The 19,144-nt window shown below is 39.6% G+C and overlaps 1 protein-coding gene and 1 long non-coding RNA gene across 5 annotated transcripts in view; one reads left to right on the top strand and one right to left on the bottom strand.

Moving 5' to 3' along the window:
• adarb2 (adenosine deaminase RNA specific B2 (inactive)) overlaps positions 1 to 19,144 on the bottom strand; it is a 377,105-nt gene that overhangs the window by 188,537 nt on the left and 169,424 nt on the right. For 2 of the 3 annotated variants that reach the window (XM_044339071.1, XM_044339070.1), the window contains one exon: positions 10,394 to 10,485. In XM_044339071.1, coding sequence (XP_044195006.1) covers positions 10,394 to 10,400 — 7 coding nt within the window. In that variant the 5' untranslated portion in view covers positions 10,401 to 10,485. Of the gene's footprint in view, positions 1 to 10,393; positions 10,486 to 10,620; positions 11,703 to 19,144 lie in introns of those variants that run through there. The other variant, XM_044339069.1, reaches the window with a different exon arrangement.
• On the top strand, positions 947 to 17,271 carry LOC122972203. Of its 2 annotated transcripts, none has more exons than XR_006399681.1 (3): positions 947 to 1,035; positions 12,216 to 12,381; positions 13,945 to 17,271. It is a non-coding gene; the product is annotated as an uncharacterized LOC122972203 (long non-coding RNA). The 2 variants fall into 2 exon arrangements; XR_006399680.1 differs by having other exon boundaries at positions 12,216 to 12,356.

Here is a 19,144-nt window from a genome sequence, read left to right on the forward strand (position 1 = left end):
TACGTATCCATAGTGTTTGTTTAGACTTGAATGCATATTTGGCGGACATTATTCCACCACATGTTAGTACAATTACAGTCGGTGCATTGGAAACACATGACATCTGATTTCCAGGAGTGGTGAGAATGGGAGACAGTCTCCAGGTCATAGCATCATAAGCAGGAAGTCAAGGGTCAGAGCTAGATGATCACAGATAATAGATTACATAAAAAAAGGCCTCCTGGTCTAATTAAATTAGTACATTATGTTCGAGTCGGTCTGGGCTGAGTATTAGAGCTGAGTTATGATTGAAAACTAGTTTATATGATGTGTCATCCAAAAGTGAAAGCCAAAAGTGTTTATAGCTGTTCGGAACTGTTACACTGGAAGTTGAGTGAAAAACTGGCCATCACAGAGAGGGGGAATCTTTTTTTTTGAGCCGTTTAAATACTTCTTGTAATTCACTACAGAAATGAAACAATAAAGGTGTGATTTTTCATTTAGAATGAACAGACTGAAATAAAACCTTTGACAGCAGGCTCTGCAGTCTTTCCCCTAATGTTGCCTGATGAAACAAGCCTTTCTTCTTGGTCTTCTTCTCCAGCTATTCCTGCCCTCTAGTTCTTCCAGCTTTGACCCCATGCTGGTCTCCCTCTCAGACCACTCCTCCTCCCTCTTCCACAGTGTTTTCTGGAGCTCTTCAGGGGTTTTCACGAACAAGGCCTTTTCATCTCACTGATGTTCCTCCAGCGGCTCCTCTGCCTCTCTCAGAAGAATCACCATCTCCTTTTTCTCCAGCTGAAGCAGCACTGTAGGAGATTTGCAGGTTTTCTCAAGATCCTCCTGAACCTTCTTCCAACTGATGTGCCTTAATTTGAGCTTCTGTCTTGTTAAAATCCTCCTCATGAAGCTCAAACTCCAGGTTTAGGGCTTTTGTCTTACCTTTGATTTTAAGAGCTTCCTCAGCAAGGAGATTTGTTTTAAGCTGCTGCATTTCACGTACAAGAGCTCCTTTTTCCTAACCGTTCTTGGCAGCCTGCTCCTGCTTTGAGAGAGGTGAGTCAATGAAAAAAAGGTATGTATGTATGACTCTGTGTGTGTGTGTGTGTGTGTGTGTGTGTGTGTGTAGTCTATACCCACTGTACTGTATTTTGAAAATGGATGACATTGTAGAAGAATCTGAACAAGTAACAGGTCTCAGGACGTTTGGAGTTGTATGTCATTTAATCTGAGACATATTGTATTTGAAATATCACACAGCTGTAAATGTGTACTCACTTGTCAAGATACATAAAGGTGGCTGTCAGTTGATTTTTCATATTGACCTTTTAAGGCTTTTAACTCCATGTAACATTGTATTGTTGTTGTAAACACAGGTTGAAAAGAGAACTAAAATATTTAACTAAAGTTAAAGTTAAAGTACTCCTACAATTGAAAAATAAACCTAATTTAATTATTAAGGAGCTTATTTAAATGTACTCAGAGCACTGTAGACGTTTTGATTTAAAACAGTAGGAGCACAAAGACTACGTTTACTGCGTTGGTTTACCCAAATGACACACACAGAAGAAATCAGAGTTAACGTTAGCTAGCTAGGCTAACTACCTTCTGATTTCCGAGTCGAAGCTACTTCTTGCTAGCTTCCCCTTTCCAAATGAAATACAAACTTAACAGCACAATGGGTTTTCATAAATGGTAAATTGTTTTAAAGAGAATCTTAAATTGCTAACGGTACATCATAATATGTGCGCTTGTTAAAGAAGGGGCAATAAGTCTTGTGTCAGTGTTCGTAGGCTAAATCTGGCCATGAAGAGCTCCAGGCAGTAGCTCATAAAAGTTGACAGCATGTCTCCTAGCAACGCCTTACATTTCCTCACACAAAAAGTGAAGAGAATTCAAATTTCAGTTCAACTTTAAGTGAAATTTGGGAAATATGTGTATATCAAATAATGTGTTTCTTGGTTCATTATTGTATCCTTAATAATACAAGAGACCAGCAAGCTCAACCTGAGCTCATGTTTGTACCTCTTGTAGTTTGTGTTTTCGGGCGGGTGGAGAGTTATATCTGCACAGACAGATGGAGAAAACCGTTGTGGAGGTCCCTGAAGGTAAAGAAGCTTGTTGCCAGGTCTGATCAGGCTGAATTCTGCAGCTTGGGGGTGGGGGGGCATGATGTACAGCTACATTTGGGTTTTGTTTTGCTCATTGGTATCAGGCAGGTACAGTGCTGGAAACTCCCCTGACCCTCCCTGATGACAGATTTCAAATACAAACCACAATCTTTGAAATTTAAAAATAGCTCTCTAAACCTCTACTGTGGACATACTACATCTTTCCTGTTTGTTGTACACCTCATGCAGACATTATGAGCTGCTCTGGTTTTGACCTGACAACAGAGAGGGGGGACAAGGACATGAGTAAAAAAAAAAAAAAAAAAATCAAATGTCAGCAGAGCTTAGTTCTGATCAAACATCCTGTTCAAACTGATAGCACCCTGGACGCTCCAGCCGCTCGGGAACTGACTATAATTGAAAATGGGCAAAACAAAATCAAACAAACACTGGTGCTCTCATGCATGTCTGATTTTAAAAAAAACCTTGAATGGGTTTCATCACTAAACCTGCTTTTAACCAACCCATAATTGCACACTCACACGTGAATGTTTGGATATCTGCCACATATTCACACACACACACAGACAACATGCCACCGTCAATACTGCCACATGGGAAAATTAGTAAACAGAGGCTTATCATTTTCCAAAAGATCCTAAAGGCCTTGAAGCTCAGCTGTATCCCATTTTGAAGACAGAGATTAATTGCCTCTTTTCCGCCCCGACAGTAATCCTTGAAACTGCCTCCGCTTGGTGCAACAGCATCTCAGCCAGCCTCCACTCCTCTCACACACACCAAGGATACCACCACATAAAGTGAAACAGGCCCTCCCCCTACCACCACACACACACACACACACACACACACACACACACACACACACACACACACGCTTTACTACATCACTAATATCCAGCCCATTAGCACTTTAAAGCCAGCGTCCAGAATTACTTTAAGTCTCGCAGGCGTTTGAAGTATTACAGAGTCACAGTCGTGTGAGTGGCAGGAAGCACGGAAAGCAACAATGATGCTTTGCTCATGTTGCTTCACATTCCGCTTCTCGGCAAGGAGTCGAGTTTGTTAATCTCACAATGCGGGGTGAATTGGTAGCTTGGGTATGGCGAGTCTTAGCACTGGTGAAATTGCTGCTCCAGAACCATCGCCAGCTCTTAATACCTCGCAGAATAAAACAGAGATCAGAAAGGGTACTGTTGTTGTTTCCCTGTGATATTTGCAGGCCGCGGGTTTTAATTAATTTCTCTGCCTTTGTTCACAAGATCACGCTCGTGCAGAATGGCAGCATATGGTGTGCTCCGTTTTTGCAAATCCTCAAGAATCCAGACTGGCGTGGGATTTATGAATGCAACAGATGAGGTTTTGATGATTATGAGGTTGCTGATGGTCACCGGCACTGGAAAGGTTGTGCCTTCGACTCGGTAGAGCAGCATATGCTGCCCGTGGATAGCGAGAGGTCATCCAGATCTTCTGCCAGCGCCAGCCATTTCATTAAACCAACAGATGGCTGCAGGGATTTTATCATTAAAATATCCTTCTGCTAAATCTTTTTCATATCAGAAAAGGTATCAAATTGACACAGTTTTGTCATGGGCGACATTAACCTCGTTGTCATTTTTGATTTTCTGGTTTCATGGAAATAAGACTAAGTAGTCAAATGATACTATTGAGTTGTTGACCAAATGAGCATCAAAAGCTTGTGGTTTGCACATAAAACATAATGCATTTCAAGATTAATGAGGATTAGGGTTACAGGATATTTTCACTGCATTTGCCGGAGATGAATCAAAGGCTGACTGGAAATCACTCAAAGCTTTTACAGACTGAATCCTCGCTTGGCAATTAACTTTGTATGCGCTGAGGACATGGCAGATTTTGATTTGGACTGAAATTACGACACTCTGTGCATGTCTGCGCTGAAATCAGACGAGTGATTTTCCTACCACTATGGCGTATGTCACCGCTGCACTGGCACTGATTACAAGGCCCCATTGACCGGCAGTGCATGCGTTTCTGTCCTCCAATGATGGCGCCACATGAATAGGGTGTAATCAATCTTTGATCCAATCAGAGGTCGGTGTCCGGGTGACTGACAGAGAGGTCTCTGTTGGGCTCTGATGAGGCTGGAGTTAAGGGGCTCCCAGGGGACCGGGGGTCATGACAAAGAGATGCTCTGAACAGCAATGACTCACTGACATGAAGTTAGTGAGTATATATCTCCTCTTCATGTCCACCACTGCTTAAGGTCAATAAGGCCAATTCATGAACCCTGCAGAGGTTTGTTTTTACAAGATGATATAAGATGTTAAATTTGAATCTTAATATGCAGGAATTTTTTGTGCAACCAAGCAGGTTTCTAAATTTAACAAATGGTGACACAATGAAAAATACAGCAAAGAGACCTACGAGTATACAAAAATCATGACATCTGGAAAAAAAAAGTTCTTATGTGTCTACATTCACTCAAAGATACAAAAGTATTTGTTTGCAAAGGCTGAAGCACAGCTGTAAAGGTCTAAATGTTTACTCGGATAACACCGTGTTCAAATGATGGAGACCTTTGAATGAATATTACTGGAAACCTTGAGCATTCACTCTTCACAGATAGCTCAGTAACTGGTACTGCTGACATACAACACAAAGCCAGGGATTCTTTGTAAAGAATAATACTGTAACTTCTGTCCTTTGGATGAAAAGGATTAAACACCTTCTCCTGATTCTATCTTAATGGTGTAAACACCAAATTGGAGACAATGTGTATCCTTGGAGGCAATATGTCTCTTTAAGTGCTTCAGACAATGTCAGTGTTTAGTGAATTATTTTCCCTCAACTGTGCAGTTTGAACTAAATTATTTCAGACCTGGAGATTATGATTATGTCCCATCATTTAGTTCAAATCATTCTTATGTTCTGACAGAGCCATATGAATAAACTGCCGTCTGGTTTGAAAAGCCAACTCCTCCAAGTGAACAGTAGATGGTGGTAGTAAACATTTTACATGGAGCTGGGACAAGGACAGCACACTGTCAGACAGCGCACCTCAAACTATCATGTACATTTTATTTTCAAAGGCATAATTTAGGAATGTAATGAGGAATTAATTTTCCATGAAGCATATTCGATAGTTTGAAAACATACACACACATTTTGTTTCACCCTCTGCCTACAAGGATACCTTTATTCACCCTTGTGTTAACATTTTCCATGGATCAAAGACAAGTGTCATTACTTTCCTGTTACTAAGAAGAACAATCGAGACACGTTGGCTACACAGTGTTTGACAAAACGCAGGAAGAGAGAGACAGAGCTGCTAAATCCCCCAAGTTAAGCTCATCACCTCCTCTTCTCTGAAGCTCTAGTCTTTCATCAGGCAGAGCTGATGCTGTTGCGGCTGCGTTTGAAGTTTCAAGCTTTTCCCCCTCACTAAACCGCACATCGAGGTGAGCAGCCGGGACCAGATCCCCGTCAAAAATGGACGAACACGCTCAGGAGAGCAGGAGGAAGGAAGGTGAGAATTCAGCATGGCTGTCATTAGACATGCCAGCCACGCGTGAACATGGGTGGAGTTTGTTTTTCTGACAGGAAAAAAAAAGAAAAAAAAAGTGGCTGACAAAATGCATGGGCGTGCAGCGATGGAGAGGGTGTATGTATTTTCTCAAGTGCAGGGGATAAAAGCACTGTCGATGGAAATTAAAGCTGGCAGATCAATAACTGTGGGAACCAAAGCCCTGTCAGAGACAATACAGTACAAATACCAGACTCACTATGTAATCTAGACTGAAAATGGAGCATGTAAAATTTATATTTAGGAGGGAGATGTATTCACAGACATTGTGCTTAGAGATAGTGAGCTGTTTCAACAAAAGCAACCCTGTCTCATATGTTCATATGCATCTAGGGTTCACATCATGTCTCTCACTAAAAATAGAGGTTGACTTGTGCAGTATTCAGCCAAAAAAAAAACAAAAAACAGTCTCTGCCTACCCTGAGTCAAATGCTTTTGTTGCCTAAATTGAACCATAAATTCATAGAAGCAAGATCCAGAACGCTGCATTTTTAAACAATACTTCAAATATGTCCAAAAATCAAGAAAACCAATTTAAATAATTTCACAGTCAGATTTTTGAGACCTTCATGGATACAAAAAAAAGTCATAAATCACTGATAAAACATGTACTGTATAATACTGCAGAAATCTGAATAAATGCTAATTTAATAGTCCATCTTGCCTTCTCTTACACGCTTTTGAGATAAAGTTAGAAAATTTAACACATTAAAAATAAACCATTCCAGTTTTTAATCATCTGAACATAGGCATATTTCTGGGTTTTTGCCATTTCATGAAAAATTGTATGTACATTACAAAAGATTGTGTGACCTGTGTGTCCCAAATCACACAGCTCAGCTCGACTGTGCAACTCTGGCCTCTAGATAAGCAAGACGATGTAGCATACAGTGTGATACAGGGCCAAACTTGTGTTTAATATGCACGTACTGTTCTACTAATTTTGGCTTAGATAAGATATTTTTATAGCCGTTTTTCTGAAATTGAATAAAAACAACATATCAGCCTTGTGAAAGACTGAGTGAAGCTCTTTTGTCTGTGGAGAACTGTGCAGGTTACTCCACATGAACATCTTATTTATTCTATACTCTGCCATTTTAACAGGGATTAAAGCAAAAAAAAAAAAAGTCTTTTGACCCAAGCCAAGTCATATTCCCTATCTGCAATTTGTAAAACATGTTACAGGTTACATTACTTGATGTCTGCTAAACAAGTAACAACATGTAAAATCATGAGATTTCAGCACCACTCCACATATAACCATTGCTGCTGTTCTCTAACTCTATCAAGTTTTTATACTCTCAACCAATAATGTTTTAAGGGAAGAAGATGCTTTTAAACAACTTTTCTATTGCCAGTTTTTTTTTGTCATTTTACTGCCATTTTCAATCTATGAAATGAAAATGATACTTTTTTTTTGTCAAGCTTGATCTGGTTCTCCTGTATTTCTAGCCTACATTACATCAAAATTGTAAAAATAGAGAGAAGGCTAATTTTCAAGATATGAAGCAATGATACATTTCTGTTGGCCCTACTAAACTTTGCATTTTGGGATGAAAAGCCAAAGCATGGCTACACAAGAAGTAGGGCTATTATAATCAGAGGATGGGCTGTTACATGTAGCCTATAAAATTATCTGCACAGCTGTTTCAATCACTGCAATGACAGGTGGGCTAAATGTCAACTTAGCATAGGCTACATAGTTTGCTGGCTAGGTTACAACATTCAATGACACATTGCTTTTAGTAGCCTACACACCACTTCTATTAACGAGGGTGCGTGTCAAAGTAAAGCCAATTTGATACAATGACTCGATTGTTTAACAAAAAAATGCATAACTAATTAGTTAGCAAGCCAAGTTGCTAAGTTGCCAAGCGCAAGGCTAATGTTAGCTGGCCAGCTACCGCCTGTAAAAAACTGTTATCTATCTGTCCATCGTTTGTTAACTTGTTTTCACTGATTGAACATTTAACAACAAAAATATGAATCCTAACGTTGTTATTCTGTCATGTGGAATTCTGATGTTTCATCTGTTGCTGGGAACTACTCACTAAAGTTGAGCGATGCTCTTTGTTTAGATATAGCGCCCCGGTCTGTGTCACACACACACACACTATACACAATCCCATTGGCTAGTGAGTGTGACAAATTGCAAAGAACATCTGGTTGGATGCAGCTCTCACTGTTTTTTGCTTTGTTTTGTTTTGTTTTTTTACACCATTGAAGTCCACAAATGAGAGAGAATAAATGGGAAGTTACCTCTATCTCTCTCTCTCGCTCTGTCGCTCAACCCCCCCCCCCCCCTTCTTTTTTTCTCCTCAGATCTATACTGATCTCATAAATGGCCTCCGTGGACTCCAAATGACAGGAATCTGTTGTAGCGACAGGGAACTTTAATCCCTGTTTTAATCAGGTGATTCCAGTCAGATCATTTCACATAACTTACTGACCCTGGTACTCATACATGTCTCTGTGAAATGCCATTAAATCAACAAACCACAATCATTTTAGATTGAATATGAACATTCTGCAAATTCATGTGTTTGTGGTGGATATTTGCATGCACATTCAAGATGAATGAATGTTTAGTTGATATTTTGAAAATCTGAGCTGCATTAGATTTCCTCTAATATGTATTTTACTGATGGAAAATAGATGCATATGAACATATTTTTTCAAAGAACAGGTTGCAAAGGAAGAGCAATGTCTCGATCATAATCAGATTAATTCCTGTATGAAATGTAAGGCTTTCATTTCAACCCTCATGAGAGACGATATCAAAATAGTCTCTGCAGACACTGCGAAGACTGTTTCATAAATGTAACGCTGTAATGTATGTATACAAAAGAGAGGCCCAAAAGCATCATGTCTTTGAATTGACAGTGCTGAGGGATGGTAAACCGACGAGGGAATTCTCTCTTTTGCCTCTTTAGTTGGAATTGATTTCTTCAAAGGCGACTGTTGTTTTTTAATTAAAACACTGAACTGGCTAATTGTGAAATTGATTCAGGTTGTGTTTTTCACTGTGTAAAGCAATATACTGTTGCCCATAGTGCTATCTATATTTATCAGGGAAAGTAAATCAGCTTGCACTCTCTGCCTGTCTTGCTGTTTTCCAATTCCTGCATCTCACACACATCCAGGAAACATGCACAAACACACAGACAGTTTAGACCGTTTAATGCTGTAATCCTGCAACTCCTCAAAATGTTTTGGAAGTTTCTCAGTAAGCTATACGTACAAGTGACAGCATGAGAGTCTTTAACTCACAGCAAACCCTGTAAGCTTATCCTCAAAGTAGCTTGAAAGTCTGTATCAACAACAGGATTATACACTGGACCAATCCCAACTTCAGGAAGTGATATGCACTTAGTTTACATGTTGCTTCTTGGGAGCATGGACAATTGTGCTATAATTGTGTGATGTAGACATTTCATGATGAACTTATTGTACTTTTCGCCTGCCAGTAAGATTTATGACATGCCCCAGATGAAATTTACCTTAGAAAATCGTATGACAAACCTCCACATCCGTCTTTCTTGAGAGCTAAAGTTACCTTCAGAGACGCTATATTTCAGCAAGGCATTTTGCCACTGGATTAATCATTGGGCTTTAAATTATTCATCCCTTATCCAATCTTGAAGAACTGTCCTCAGCTCAGTGTAATTCCATAATTTTGCTAAGAAAAATGGCCCTATATGACACTGCCTAGGATATCCTGGCAAAGGTCCACTTCACCTCGTCTCTGTGCAGCAGCTCCTCTCAGCCATTTAGCAGGATTACTTTATTAACCAAAATATACAAGGTTATACAAAGTTCACACGTGCATGCCTCAATGTAAGTACTTACTTTATGCATACACACAAATATTTACCGAGGTTGCAGAATGCAATTTTATATTTCCTTTGAGCTGCTCCTAAAGCAGAAATAATCTCATTGGGTGAATTAAAACTGAAAGGCATGATTTAAACAGCAGGCTAAAGGATGGTTCAAATAGCTTCAGAAACCTCCTCCCACCATACTTCTCCGTTGTTGGATTGAGGAGGTTGTGTGCGACCATTTCTGTGAGTTTCTGAAACATCTGACAACCCCACATTCACACCCACTTCACACTGTGATTGACCAGCTGTGTGGAGGTGAGAAACGAGTCAGGGTTTCAACTTCTCTGTCAAAATCTCTTTTTTTTATTCTTGTCACAACTTTTCACTCTGACTTCAAGAGTAACTTTTCCGAACACTTATAAACACGCAGTTGTCCAACCATACTTTTGAGATGTAATCTGCTCCGGCAAAACACGTTGTACCAAGTAGTTTTAATCAACCATAAAGCGACTTTTACACTGAACCCCTGTGGATAATATTTTAAAAGCCAAGTTCTTTTGCCACAAACTGAAAAAGCAATCTAACCATGCTAAGGTGTCTAGCTTAGGTAAGCTAATTAGGCTAACAAGCTACGTTAGCCAACAATTAACTTGGTAAACTAGTCAATAGAGGATGGAAGGTCGACAGTCCAAGATCAACAATGCCACTGTTACGGATGAATGAAATTTATCTGTACTCATTTGTACTTATATTTTCAGTTCAGTCATTGCCATACAAGTTTTCTTACACAACTGTGGTACTTCACTCATTGACATTTAAAACTGCCATTTTGTCTCTAGAGCAACTCCGTGTCTATGAACTAAAACTTTGTAATGTGAATACATGATGTGATACATTACCCCTCATGCAGCTCCATCACGTCACGTGTTGTGGTTCAGATGTCCACTGGAGTTTCAGGAACAATGTTGAACATCTATTTTATCTTCTCTCACTGTGCAGAAGCAACATAAACAAGAAAATCTAATAAGTAAGGTAAATCTTGGTAAGTAAAGACAGCCAACAACAAATTAAATGCATCTTTAGAGATTAATTTCATATAATTTGTCAATAAATACCATACCAATACCGTAAGGGATTAAATTTAGCTAGTTAAATTTCAGAATGAAAGTCCCACTCTTCCCGTCTGATGTTTCCACTGGTGCAGATCTCTCATCATTGACCCGTTCCTTTGAGCAGGCACAGTGAGACACCGCAGGGTTTAGGTCTGGGGGACAGACATGACAGCGCCATGTAACCGCTCATGCTGTTAAATCTGTTGGGAAATGAATCCCTCGTTTGTTAGCTGCACACATTCCAATTAATCACGGCCCTCTCAGCACACACAGCTAAATGGTCGGAGTTTAGTATAATGTCAAGGAGTCAAGCTTATTTATTCCCGCCAAACATTTTAAGACTTCAATCAAGTGTCCCCTCAGCTGCTCTCCCATGGAGACACACACACACACACACACACACACACACACACACACAAACAGTGACAATTTAGTCCTCCCAATGAGGCATCATAAATCACGCGTCTGAGCCAATAAACGGCTCTGCTTGGCCATATCTGAACCTTCCAAAGGCACTGTTAGTCCTCCTGTCATGTTAGCGCTACGGAGTAATTAACAAGATGTTTCTGCAGGGAGAGAGAAATAGAGCCACTGATACACATTTCAGTGGTGATCAGTGTTAGTGTATTGCCATGGTGACACTCATATCTGGAGAAAGAGTCAACAAGGGTTACGCACCGCCTGAAAAAACAACACGATGCAGGTTTCATTTGATTTATTTATTTATTTTTAAGACAACTGTATCATGCTGTGTAGAATCTGACGTTAGCTCCGTATTTAACTTTGGGTGATTGGGCAGATTTTAAGGCACTTTGATATACCCAAAATGCCAGCTGCATAGCATGTGAGGAATGATCGAATAAACACTGAGATGTCATCCCAAACAAAGAGTGAGCAAGCCACAAATCTCACTGCTGAGAGGAAATCATTCTCACCTAAATCCCACCGAGACTAAAAAGGATTCAGGGATTACAGCAAGCGCTCACTTAGCTTTAATCAAAGTGCAAAGCTGTGCAGGCTAGTGTTGTCCTTGTTAGACATTTAAGCAAGGAAGGAGTTGGGTTTGAAGCAGTGCTGTAACAGTTAGTTAATCACACTGGTGAGTAATTACTTGCATACTTTTACTCTGGGCAAAAAACATCTCCCTCCGATATATATTTCCAGTTTGTCCCACTTGCTGTTTTTTTTTTTTTTTTTTTTTTTGCTCCTTTCTCAAATTGTTCACTTTCTCTATTTGTTTCCCTCGTGCATCTTTTGTATTTGAAACGAGAGCAGGTAAGAATACCCTCATCTGATCATTTCCACCCTCAATTTTCTAAGCTCATGTTTTGTGTGGATTGCTGTTGGTTGTTTAAAGTGTTTTTGACATTGCCTTGTTATCCTGGAGCACTGCATACGTGTGTGATCTCCATATAGAAGGCTGTGCGTGTAGGCTTGTTCTCTATGAAATGATGAAACGCAGCGTATTTATGCATATGTCTGTTCTCGCTACAGCAGAACGCGCATGTGTTTTCACTTCGTATCATACTTCACTCCTCCTTACCCCCACATCATTACACTGTGCTTTAATCCCTCCCCACCTCTCTGGTTTCCCTCTTTTTACCCACAGTTTCCTCTGGGGATGTGACTTATGCTACACCGCCTCTTTGCACATACAGGCACAGGTAACACTGAGGATAGGAAGCTGTGTCTGTCTTGGTTCTTCAGGGAGAAGGGAAAGACAAAGACAGGCCCTGAAGCTGTCTCACAGGTACAAAAAACCAGCAGAGAAAAAGGTAAATATGGATTATTGCACGGCATGAGAACCTGTAGGCAGCAGGCACAGGAATAACACTCAGAAAACCTGACATAAAGATTAATGTGTGTGGAAAGGTTCAGTTACAAATCTATTTTTGGATTTGTTTCTACTTAAACCTGGAATATAGGTATTTGGTATCAGGTTGTAACTGATATTCAGGTCCAAGGTTATAGACTTGTGTAGTGGGAGGAGCTACTTCAGGTGCCCGTAGTTCCGGAAGTAAAAATCCTATTTTTAAGATAATGTTATGTGACTCACAGTTGGCGCAGTTCTAAAGCTTGAATCAGCATGAAACTCTCCCGAGTAAATCATCAAGATGAACAACTGCGTTAGAAAATATCTGGTTCTTTGATAAAAAAGTAGAAGCTATAAGTCTGTGTGAAGTTAACTACAACTCCCAAGGTGCATTGAATTTGAATTCTCCTAAAAGACTTACTGATCCCTCTGACTGACTTCTCCAAAGCAATGACGGACCATGCTGGCTGGTATTTTTAGCCGTTCGCCACGCCAAAATGATGGACAAAACGTGATTTCTCAGAAACAAAGTTTAAATCATTGAATTTGGTGGTCACAATATAAACCTTTAGGACTGTTACATTATAAAGGAGAGTCCTTTGTTTACATGTTAAAAAATATTGAGGCTATCATTTGAAGAAAATTCTGACATGGGAATACAGAATGGGGAAAAACCTTCTTGATACATTCATGGGAAAAACACCTCCAGAACCAGCTAATTGTTTTGCAACTAGGTCTTGCTATTTTTGCACCTTCAACCTCTGTTGTAGAGATTCCGGAAACATGGAATCAGACAAAAAAAAATTATTGGAACAGTGCTAGCCTCCTAAAGCTTTTCAAATAAACTTAAAATTCGCTAACCGCATAGACATCTTCTTCCAGGGTAAATGTATATCACTGTTTAATATACGTTTTTTCCACATTACTGGACTCTCTATGTGGGTATACCTTCTCTGAGACTTGCACATTGCCTTTTCAAGTTGGAAATCAGTCAGCTCATAGATATACTGTCCATCGCGTCTTTATCTGTTAGTGTTATCAGTCAGAAGCAGGCTTTGTTGTTAACTAGTGTACCTAAATGAGTTGCAGCCTGGTTTTGGTGTAACTGTTTATCATCGGTTAAAGCACCACACTGCACACTCACCATTAACTAATTCTTGGTGGCTTAGTTGAAAAGATAAACGGAAATGAAGGCCAGATTAACAAACTAAAGGAGAGACCACTTTCTCACGTGCATTATCGAATCCAAACCAAGAGTTATTAAACGTCACTCACTAATTCAACTCATAGTGTTGCTTTTACCCTTTAAGCAGCTCTTGTATTTCCCATCTCAGCAGTGTGAACTTCCTCCCAGCCCCTCACTCATTAGCAGTGTAACCCAGGTTGACCATGACAATGTAACAGGTTTGAGATTAGGCCCACCTCTTCAAAGGGAACAAAGGGGATAGCAGGGCTGAAAGTGATCAGGCTGCACTGGACAAGAAGATCACTTTTAATGAGTCTCCTCTCTGTTCCCACTAACCAGGCATCTCTGCCTGAATACAGCCTCCCCGTCCACTGAGATAAAGACTAATGTTTGGCCTGGTGGGAGGAAGAGGAGCAGCTGAGGTTCACTCCAACTACGGCATCTTTCTCCCAGAACTGGGTGCAGCAGCAGCTCTCAGTGGATCACTGAATATTGTACAATATGCACTCACAGCCTCACTGTGGTACACCTGCACATGGCCTACAGCACTAACTCTCTCATTGGTCATTCTCTGGTGTAATTGTAATTATAGACTGATCATGGAACAGGTGCTTAAGGAATAAAATACACAGTAATGTATATGTTGTTTTTATCCTCTTGCACCACTAAAATGCACCAGTATAAAAGAAGAGGAACATGACAGTTTAAATTGGTCATTGAATTGGCCTTATGAATCAAGGACTTGTTATAGATTGAATTATTTAATTGTAAATGAAAAAAATAAGGCATTAACAGACATTAATTAAAAATACTAAACAAAACTTTCCAGGAAGTATTTGCAAAAGTATGAACACAGTTTATTTTTAGTCAAGACACTGTTTCATAAATGCCTTTGCTATTGTGAGGTTTGAGTGACTGCAGGTTTGGCTATTTAATAAAGCAGAATATAATGATTCCCACAGTGGCTATATGTATCATGGTTTTGCATATACAAACACAATTATTATTTTCTATTATTAGGGTGAGAGATAATATTTTTAAAAAGTTAATAAAATATTAACTGAATTATGGTCAACAAACCAGCTAAATAGAGAACATGACAATTATTATCTTTGAAGGAGAGCAGACTAGCTAATATTGTAGCATATATACTAGGGCTATCACTTTTCTAAAAAAAATAAAGAAAAAACTTTTTTTTTTTGAATGAAACTAACACAAAATCTGTTTAAATTAATTCAAACACAACCCAAAATTAACATGCTGTTGATTTGTGTTTACTTCAGTGCCAAGGTAACGTTACTTTGAGGGAGTTTCGAATCACTGTGTCAGCAAACAGCCCTTCCTTTATCCTTGACCTTTACATCTACTGTGTCAAATCCAAAATGCCTCCTCACAATACCTCTCAGATGGTTTGGTATCATTATTATCCGTTCAGCACTAGTTTTCTCCATTTTACGTTAGCAACGAAAACTGTAATTTACTGCTAGGCTAACTAGCTTCCTTATTCTTCGGCTTTTTACTGAGCTTCAACTGCATGTTGTCACTGGGTTGATGATTCTAGGAGCCTACAGCTAAGGACTCACAAAAACCTAATATGATGAACTAATTACGGGGACGCAGCTATATTTTCCAGGGGACTCAAAACTCCTGGCTATGCCCCTGCTTTGACAGAAGAACACTGGTTATCTGCTTGTTTGAGGTTTACACAATCAGATCATTTCTGCCTCTGAAAAATGTTTTTAAAACACATTTCCTCAATAGACACACCACAATATTTGGCTGTTAAGTGGAAACTATTGTTGGCGGCTCACTTCAGTGCCCTTGTTTGATATGAACCTCCATAGACTTCAGTGTGACCTCTAAGGGATCCTTCAGCCTTTGCTTTTTCCCATATATGTGTTACTCAACAATTCCTCGTAGTAAATGGTTTGTGTTGTCAATTTAAGGAGATAAATCTGCTCCGCCAACGACAGTGTCCTGGTTTATTCCCATTTCCGGTCTCCCACTAAGAATCTTACTGACAGAATATATGGCGTCAGCATGCTCCAAATCTTTGAGCCTTTTAGCCTCTTCTGTAATGCTTACACAGGGAAATTGAACAAGTGGACAGACTGTTCCACTCCTCAATATGATACACTATAGAGCAGAAATTTCATTCTCTTAAGCTTTAAACTTATACCATCCACAGGGTGCTTGTTGTTGAAAGAAGTAGAAAGCAGTTTATGTCCTTTGGCAAACACTAAATATATTATAGCATTTGTGGTTAATAAAAAAGTAACACTATGCAGAAAAGGTGATATTGTGAAAATTACACCATTGTGAAAATCATTACTATTTAACCAAAGATTAGCGGTAATGTTTTCATAATTATGCCTCTTGCAAATTATGGCTGTTCTACTCACTAATTGCTCTTTCCTTTCATTTTATTCATCTAGAATTAAATTAAGTAAACATGGCCCAGAGAGGATAATAGTGACCCAAATTCTACCGTGCCAACTTCAAATACATAACCTATACCTATACATATGACTGACTTTAAATAGTGTTTCTGCTATAGTTAGAATTCCTTTCAAAGTCACTTAGCTCAGGATGTGCGCTCCTCACAGCATGCCAGTGCAAAAAGGAAATTAAAGTAACAGACAAAAAGTTGTTTGAGTGTATTATATAAGTTTGGGGTGACTCTGTAATGAGTTTTTAGGGGCAGCAAAACAGTGTCATCATTCACATAATATCATAATTAGCCCATTCTGAATCCAGGGGGCTCTTGGTCAGATGATGATGGTGATGTTGGATCTTCCCCCTTGTTTCATGTTGGCTAATATCCAGCAATTTGCCACCTCACTCCTCTCTGTCTCCTTTTTCTGTCTTTCTGGGGAGTCTTTGATGCTGTGTCAAATGTCTCCCTCTTCAAAGTCTTCAAGGATATGGACCACAGTACCAAATTGGTCGCATACAGACACTGCTGGCCTTGTTATGAACCTGCCAAATACGGAGGACGTTGATGGAGGAGTATGCTGATGCAAGGTTGTGTGTTTTATCAGCTCTCAAAACAACCTGCCCGTGGCTCGATCTTCAATCTGACGGGATGCAGGAAGAAAGAAAAGTTTTGCCTGACTGCACTTTGTGAATGCACATTCAAACAGCATCTCTCAAAGTTCAAAAACAGAGTCAGATGAGGTAGACTTTATCATACTGTGTGAGACATTTAATCTTTTCACAGGGCTAGCGCCTCTCTTTCCTTCCATTGATTTTGACCATCATAAGCTATAGTGTAGATAATGATCAGAGTCTAATCAGCTGCATTATCAGTATGCCCTTCCCTATCGGTGCTGCCAACACCTAAGGCTGTCCAGTCAAATGTTGCTCTGGTACAATGAATGGAAGACAAACAACCTTGCTATGATGTGCCAGACACTTGTGAATAAATGTCCTTTCCTGTCTAGTTTGGGTGTATCTTAGCATTTTTTTTCTTCATTCCTTTTTGTACAAATTTAAATAGATGGACATTATAATAAAAGATCAGCTGTAGTCATTAACCTTTAAATGTAACTCAATACAATTCTGACTTTTTTAGCCATGCTTGCAGCATGTCTCTAGGGAGGGCCATGTCTGTCAAAGGGTCCATCATAGACTGAAATATCTCAACAACTGTTGAATGGATTTCCATTAAATTTTATAAACACATTCATATTCCCTGGAGGATCATGCCCATTGACTTTGTTCATCCCCTGACTTTCATGTAACGCCACCAGAAGGTCAAAGATCTATTTTTTATTTTATTTTATACAGTAAAATATTGCAGTCTACTAGCTGGATTGCCTTAAAATTTTGTAAAGAACAACTAACAACTTTGGCTGTCCTCCAGTTTTTACTCTAGTGCCACAATGAGGTTGACATTTTTAGGTTTACTGGAATATTGCAACAACTACTAGATGTATTGCCCAGGAATTTGGTACAGAAATTCTTGTTATGAATGGTAATAATCTTAAACCCCAATCAAATGGGATTATTACAGGGGGAGGTAGGGAACAATTATTCACTGTGCTCCTTGGTAAACGTTCCGGACGGCATTTTACCCATTGCAAAATTACAGAATGTGGTCTGAAGTAGACATGTACATTCAGCAGGACAGCCAAAGAGAAAACTGATATCTATGTCTATGGCATTACAACAGCATATTTTATGAACTTACAGGGTCTTGCTCTCCTAATGGCTTTAGTTGTTTTTTCTGTTGTATTGGTTCTCAGAAAGGCCTAAATGTTAGTGTTAATGTTTCTGTACATAAAATTAGAAAAAGATTTTTGAACAAAAGACAAATTTCACACAGAAGTGATAAAAAGCAGCAGAAGAAAAAGTAGCTCTTCCCACTGGAAAAACCCCTCAAGAGATCCTCTTTGAAAGACAAGGATTGTGGTCCAGACTGGATTTAAATTACAGAAGGACCATCAAGTTCAATAAAAAGCACTATAGCTAATTGCAGTTGTAATCATTAGTGGAGTGTGAGTAAAAAAATTATATACATACACACTCCAGTTTGGATTACAATCACTGACCAGCACAGGTGATATTAAAATCACCCTTCCTCCCCTAGAAACACATATCCAGTCCAAATGGGCTTTAGTCTTGTTTCCCCACATACAGCATTGATTGATTCACAGCAGACCCGCCACTGTTTCAGGAAGGATTCCTAATGTGTGTCCTCGATCAGCAATAACTCTTCATCCATGTCACTCTGCAGTATGCATTATTTCTGCGACTATTACTAAGAATTCATTATTTAAGTGAGTAGCTATCAGCAAAGGGGCAAGCAATTTACTTGTCAAAATACATTACCATGTGTGGTTTGAAATATGACTATGGGGGAGCTCCGGCCTGGTGCGAGCAGAGAACGGGCAGCAGCCGTCTGCTAAATTATGGATGGTAGGCTATACTAAATTGGGACAGTGAAAATAGTACGTCTCCCATCCTGTCTTTTAAGGTGAGTGTGAACTCTTTCAAATAGATCCTTCATTGCCCGGCTTGCTTTTCAGAAAGGTAAATGAAATAACTGCTCTTTTCGTTCAATGCTTACTTTGATGGGTACTTACACAGGTATAGCTGCCATTAGCAGCAATCCAAGAAGCGCTGTGATTCACGGTGAAGATTACTGCTGAAGCCCTGGCAACTTTTTTTTTTTCTTTTTTGCATCTGTCAAGTCTTTAATGCTAATCTACCTCTTCTTGTTACATCAGCTTTTCCCTCCTCAAGACTTCTCTTATTTTCGCTGAAGCGGCTTTGATCCCCCACAGACCCAGGTGATCTCCACCGCACCTCTTTGGTTAAGTGCTTAGGCTGGATTAGGAGGGATGGATGAGGAAGGAAGGAAGCAGTCCTATCTACACTCTCTTTACCCATAACCTCATAGGGAAAAGGCAACATCCAGCTGTGCAGATTGACAGCTTGCAGGACAGCACCCCAGCTCTGCAGACTTATCTTTTCTTCTACCTGGTTTAGTGTGAGGCTTTTTTTCCCTCCCCATCTGTTTTCATCTACTTCTAGT

This window comes from Thunnus albacares, chromosome 21, assembly GCF_914725855.1.
Source record: "Thunnus albacares chromosome 21, fThuAlb1.1, whole genome shotgun sequence".
NCBI classification, from domain to species: domain Eukaryota; kingdom Metazoa; phylum Chordata; class Actinopteri; order Scombriformes; family Scombridae; genus Thunnus; species Thunnus albacares.